Below are 6,662 nucleotides of genomic sequence, written 5' to 3' on the forward strand. Positions count from 1 at the left end.
TGATCCATCTGCGGCTAGAGGGACTCCTGCAGAGCCCATGGCTATTTGCCAGTCTTAACATGCAGTCCAAGAACGGGGAGGAGGGGGATTTGCACTTCAGAAACCCTTAAGGACAGTGAAGCATTAGCCCTGTCCAGCAGAGCCTGTACTCCGTCATCCCCAGCTACAGAAGAGGACAGGCTCTGTGCCCTGGAACCACTCACAGTGCTGTAGTGATGGGCTGGGCATGGGGCCAAGAGAAAGTGGGCCGTCTTGGGGAGTGTAAATGCTGAAGCCTCCCTTCACAACAGGGCTTAGCTTCACCCGGAGATCCTTTCTGTGGGTGCCATCCTGTGTCCCCATGTTCCTTAGTCTCACGGTACTGACCTAGAATCAGCGTTCTAACATAGACCTCACTCTCCAGTTCCCTAATGTCCCCCCTCCTAGGAGACCCAGCCATAGAGGTGTTTGATTGGCTGCCCCCAGCACACCAGGCCTCTGTCCCGTTGCAGGTGTACGGCTGCCGGCCCCTGGCCCTGGCCTTCATGGAACTCACTGTGATGCAGCGATTCTGTGAGCATACCCACAGCTCCAGCCTGCCTGCATCTCTGCGGACTGTGCTCGGGCGGCTCAGCACGCTCTATGGCCTGTGGTGCCTGAGCCAGCACATGGCCCTGCTCTACAGAGGTGAGGCTGCTTCTAGGAATGCTGTCTGAGAAAGCAGTGACCAGGGACCTTTCTCTTTGGTGAAAATAATCATCCTGAAAGTAGTTACCGCCATCAACACATTCCCAGCCGCATAGACCACTGTTGAGATTCTACAGGAAGGCTGCTGGAAACTTGTCCCTTACTCTGTCCCCCGACAGCTTCAGGGGCCTACATGCCCCACACACCATAGCTCCATGACCCTTCTAGGCTGCCAACCCCCCTTACATCTACCTGAAGTGCATCTGGGCACCTGTGTGGTCTGATGCTGACACCTGCCTACCCGTGTATCCCTGTTCCCCCTGTGGTCCCCAAGCCTCAGGCCCTTGCCTCTCTCATGTCTCCTTAACCAGGTCTGACCCATGCCCGGGGATGGCGGGGGTGGGGGTGACAGGGAACCTCAGAACTGTTCTGGAGCTAGCATGTTTCTTCCCAGACATCACAGTAGACTGGTCAGTGCTTTGATACCCTGACATCTCTGGTCGAAAGGCTTCATGGGACTAGGTGGAAAAGCCGTCTCTTATGTGCTGGGGCCACAGGGCTGAGGAGTGTATGACAAAGCTGTGCTTGCAGGCGGCTACATTTCTGGGGAGCTAACAGGAAGGGCAATGGAGGATGCCATCCTGACCCTGTGTGAGCAGGTGAGTCTCATCACCTCTGTTGGGAATCCTCTCTGTCCCCACCATGCGGCCTCTACCATCACCCTGAGGCTGTCTGCCCAAGCTCTGCCATCACCCAAACATTATTAAAACTTCAGTGTGCTTGGCAGGAGTTATTTGAAGGGGGAAAAAATTGTATGCATTTCAAGAAAGCCCTTGGGTGCCTCCACAGCAGATTGCTCTGTGGGGCTTAATAACGGTCCGCGTGAGGAAGCAGGGGTCGCGGAACCCCCGCCCCAGCTGCAAGTGTGATAGCTTTTGCAGGAGCCTGAGAGCACTTTCTGCCCCTGTGGCTTCTGGACTTCCTTTCCAGCTTCAGAAGAGCAGTCGGCAGTTTGGCCCTAGGCTGGGGATGCGCCTCAGGGGACATGCTCACAGGCTGCACTCGGCATGTCAGCCTTGCCGAAACCGCAAATGCTCGCCGTCCCGAGTCAGTGGCGACATGGTAGAAGTATGCAAACACACACCCAGGGAATCCATAACCCAGACCGTGAGGCCTCGGAGCACTCACTCCATGCCTGCTCAGGTTTCCAGGGCACTGTAGCAACCAGCGGCGGGGCTTTGTTACTCCATGGTTGCCATGGAGACTGTGGGGCGTCCACCAAGTGGATGAACTTTGTTTCCCAACAGCTGAAAGACGATGCAGTGGCCTTGGTGGACGTGATCGCCCCTTCCGACTTTGTTCTGAACTCCCCTATTGCCAAAGCTGATGGTGAGGTAAGGGGAGAGTCCCCTGTGGCCACTGAGGCTGGAGTCTCTGTGGGCCCTAAGGTAGTGAGCAGTCTCGGGTGCCTTCCTGGAAATTGTCACACTTGGGGAGCTTCCTGGGGACAAGAGAAATCAGGTGGTGTCACAGTTTTTGCCACTCCAGCTCTGTGTCTTGGGTACCATTCCTGACTACCAGCCTTTACCCCCACAGAACAGGGAAGTTGCACTGTTGTCCTGGAGTGACATACAGGTCCCAGCCTCCTCCATCCCTCCATGCCTGCTGTCCACATGGTCCCTACAGCTCGATCACAGACATTGCGTCAGAGCCATAAATTTGACAAAACAGCTACCATTAGCCACCCTGGCCCTGGTCTTTGTGGTCAGACATGACCCCATCTGCTTGGTCTATTTTTAAAACCTTACCATCTTCAAGTTCTCTGCCCTGCCCTCCAACCACAGTTGACTACCCCTTGGCCATCCCAACTGTGGGGCCATTGCCCCTCAGTGCCTACCTCTACAGCCCCACAGCCCTTGGTGAGCTCCCTGGTGTCCACTTGCTACCAAATTCTAGAATGGTTTGTTCAGAAGCATTTAATGGGCTTAGTCCTCATCCGAGATGCAACTGGCCTCTTCTCCCCCGTCCCCGCCCCTTCCTGCCCTGTTGACACCCCACCACAAGGTGATGCCCATGTAGGGAGACATTCACAGCCTGGTGTTCTGAAGTGCCTTGCTACCCATGGGGCTATACCCCCATTATTCTGCCAACATGACCTTGCAAGGTGTTCCAGCCATGTACTGGAGGCCTGATGGTTGTGAGCCGTGGGACAGGTTTAATCTTACCCACTCCAGGGCCATGGTGACCTTTTGTGAGCTGGCAATCAATGGTGAGGACATGGAGTTCGCTGTCATTCACAGGGCACTCTGGACTCCGTGCTTCACAGGCCTGTGAGGGTCCTGTCTGGGGGGTCTGAAACCCCAAGATTGGCACACTCAGGCTGCACACGTGCATTGGAGTGGGTATCCAGGGAGCAGATGTGAGCCAGGGCTGGGCAGGTTCCCAGATGCTCCAGGAGTGTGCAGGCAGGGCTGGTAGCCCTTGGGGTGTGCACCACACCGTTTTTTTATGATCAGAGCCTAAGGTGCAGAGAGGCCTGCCCTGTGGTCCATGCATAGCAGAGCCAGCTGTGGGCAGAGATCTGGGTCCTGTGTTAGAGTTGATGGACAGGAAACTGAGTATGAAGAAAACACTGGGGAGTAAGGCTTGCCTCACTTGTATCCCCCCACGCAGGTCGGCCTCTCAGGCATTTGTAGGCAGGACCTTCTTTGTAGGACCACCACATGCAGGGCCTGTTGCCTGCAGAAGGAACTGGAGTGCGTGTTCTCTGGTCAAGAACTGCTAGAGGCAGAGAAAAGCTAGCTGTCCCTGGATGGAGAGGGACTTGTGTTTCTGAGTGCCACAGCTCAGCCGTAGTGTCAAGGTCCTGCCTGGCAGGGTGACGGCACGCATCATTCAGCCTAAGGAAGCGGTGCCCTTCCCAGGCCCTCCTAGCAGACATGGCTTCAGGAACGCAAGCTCAGCCAGGGATCTGAGAGAGCTCTGTGGCAGTGCGCTGCTTGGTGCCATGGAACATGGCCAAGTTCACACCACGGAGCAGTCCAGGTCTCTTAGACAGGAGGGCAGCTTTATGGCAATGTTGTAGCTCTGCTCTAACTGCCTCTACCCAAGATGTCCATGGCCGTAGCAGGTGTAGGATCTCTGGCCAGGTGTGGTCTGGACCTGCCTCCTGCATAGCATCCATTCTGTCTTCCTCTGAGGAATTGAAACTAAGAACAGCTAAGACCCTGGTGGGGCCATCAAGGGTCCAAGCTCCCACCCCTGCCCCAGCCTCCTGCTCTTCAGCCGTACCTGGCTTGTGCATCCTGAGCTGTAAGGTAGCTGGGGACAGGGCTCAGAGAAGACAGAACATGGAAGGTGAGGGTGGAGGTGGGGGAAGAGTACAGATGTAAGCGTAGCTGCCATGGGAATATCCCAGAAGGGATGGTTCCCATCAGGATGGCTTTTATGGCACTTTATAATCAAATTTGCTTAATTACTTCCTACCAAAAAATAAAAGGCTTATATAATTAAACATATATCATCATAACATTTCCTAAAAAGTGACATTGGAGAATTTCCTGTCCTCGAGACGAGAGGACATCACACTGGCCACTTGTCCTCCAAGGACTCCGCTGGTCCCTGCCCTTCACCTCTATGTGGTATGTCTTCCGCAGCTCTATAAAAACCTGTGGGCAGCTGTCCTGCAGCAGAACGGTGTGCTGGAGCGTGCCACCTGGTGGCCCGAGTTCTCTGCCAACAAATCTGTGGCCGACAGACTGAAGTCCCAGCTGTAGACACAGTTGGAGGGGCAGTTACAGCAGGAACAGCTGATCCAGAGGCCTGGACCCAGACACGGAGCTCCAAGAGACACCCAGATGCCTACTCTGAAAACCACTTACATTACAGCTTCTCCTCGACCCTGGTCAGCCTGTCATACCCATCGTCAAATGGGGTATTTGCAAGGAGTTTGCACAGTGTGTCTCCCTGAGGGCCTTGGAATTTAACAAAGGACTTTGTTATGCTATCTCAGGGCTCAGATAGGAAGGTAAAGTCAGGGCTCACAATGAAAGCCTTCTGAACTTTGGGATCCGTGGAAGCTTTTTGAGACACTTCCTTCTCTCTGCTGCAGTCTGATTCTTTAACCCTGCTGTGGGGTGTCCATATGTCTCTTTACCTGCCATTTACTGCTCTGTACCATGAACCATCAGAATGATGTAATTTGAAGATTTTTATTGGAAAAAAATGTTTTACTAACTCCTTTGGTGGCACCAGAGTTTCCGCTGAGGAAAATGCTCCCACAGAAGACGTGCACGGTGGTGGGGACCACAGACACCCCGCTGTGTCAGTGACTGCTTAGCAGTGGCTTTCGTCCTTCAGCAAATTCACACAGGGCATGACCCTGCTAGACTGGCCATAGCCAGACCCTTGTACTTCTGACAGGCACATATGCCATCCCTTCCTGCCATAGGTAGGATCCCACACCATTAGCTTTCTGATGGGCTGTTCTGAGCCCCAGGTGCTTGCTGAGCCTGAGAGCCTCTTTCTTTACCACCTGCTCTTCTTGGCCAGGCGCACGCGCTCAGCATCCTCCCAGAGACCTACCCCAGCTGAATGGGGGCCTGCCAGCTGGAGTCCCTGTGGAACATGAGGGCCATGTGTCCATAGATGCTGCCTTCCACCTGGATCTATGGCTTTTCCCAACAATGAGGACTAGGTCTTAGTCCTCTTGGGTCCTCCCAGCTCTTGGGGTCTGTACCCTCCCACCCTGCTAGGCAGTGGTCACCTCAGCCACCTATTCATCTGACCATACTTCTTCGTGGGAGCTTGGTTACTGTACTGTCTGACTGGAGACTGACCAGTGTGTCACAAGAAGTGTCCACGGTCAGTAGAATGTTGCATTAAGATAAGTCCCCAGGGTCAGGCAGTCTGACTGCAGACCACCCACAGATTTCAAATTATAGACAAATGGATCATCAGCTATAGCTTCTGAGGGGAGGGAGAGTCCGTTTTCTATGGTAAGTTGAACATGCTCCATCGCATGCCCACACGCAAGAGCATATGGGTGGCACAGAGGGGACTTGATGGCTTTTTTTTTTGTCTAGTAATGTGTGCACATATATGTTTTCATATCTACTGATTGGGTATATCTCAGTCTCTGGGGTAGGGACTGGCTCTCTGGACAACCAGATTTAGATGGGTGTCCTGTTAGCTTGCAGATATCACATGACTTCCAGAAGTGAATGGTGTATCCTGTCCCTGCTCCTGTGTATGTACACTCCCCTCTTCGGTCCTGAGGGTGAGGCAGGTGGCACGTGGGGGCCTAGGGTAGAGGCTACATTTCTGAGACAAACTTGTAAAGGTCCCATAAACAGCAGGAGAGACTTGAATAATTGCAATACAGTGTTGAAATCGAAGTCCTGCTGTGTCTCTGCCTGCAATGCCAGTGCCCATCCCTGGGCGCTGTTGGGTAACAGCAGAGTTCAAAGAAGAAAAACATGTTCCTGGTGACCTCACACTTCTGGGAGTAACTGCCACCTTTTTCTCATTTACTTGGATCATAAGACGCAGAGCCTGTTCACTGTCCTATGGTTTTGGTTCCTGCCAGATTCTGTCCACCCAGGAGAAGTTGGAGCAGAGGGAGTGACCTGTTCCGTGTGGTCCTTCCTCCACTCCCAAGGTCTCATCTCCATCAGCTGGCTCTGCATCACACCGGCTGCTCTCATGTTAGCATGCATCCTTTTGGGTGCTTTTCTTCTTGCGTGTATGGCATGCTCCTGTGCGTGCATGTGTGTGGTGTGTTTATGCTGTGTACGTGCATGTATGTATGTGTGGTGTGTGTATGGAGTGTGTGTGGTGTGTGTGCATGTGAGTAGTGTGTGTGCATACATACATGTGTGCATACATACATGTGTGTAAGGTATGTACATGCATGTGTGTGTGCATGTTCATGTGTGTTAGCATGGTGTGGTTGTTTCCTTTACCAAGCCACGTGGATCTCCAAGTTTATCAGCCTC

General features: G+C 53.3%; 1 protein-coding gene across 2 annotated transcripts in view; it reads left to right on the forward strand.

Annotated features, from left to right (window-relative positions):
• Acox3 (acyl-CoA oxidase 3, pristanoyl) overlaps window positions 1–6,012 on the forward strand; it is a 33,749-nt gene extending 27,737 nt beyond the window's left edge. For both annotated transcript variants that reach the window (XM_029545338.1, XM_029545339.1), the window contains exons 16-19: window positions 492–666; window positions 1,258–1,325; window positions 1,974–2,060; window positions 4,323–6,012. In XM_029545338.1, the coding sequence (XP_029401198.1) occupies window positions 492–666; window positions 1,258–1,325; window positions 1,974–2,060; window positions 4,323–4,442 (450 nt within the window). In that variant the 3' untranslated portion in view covers window positions 4,443–6,012. The remainder of the gene's footprint in view (window positions 1–491; window positions 667–1,257; window positions 1,326–1,973; window positions 2,061–4,322) is intronic.
• The last annotated feature ends 650 nt before the right edge of the window (window positions 6,013–6,662 follow it).

Source organism: Mus pahari, chromosome 13, assembly GCF_900095145.1.
Source record: "Mus pahari chromosome 13, PAHARI_EIJ_v1.1, whole genome shotgun sequence".
NCBI lineage: Eukaryota > Metazoa > Chordata > Mammalia > Rodentia > Muridae > Mus > Mus pahari.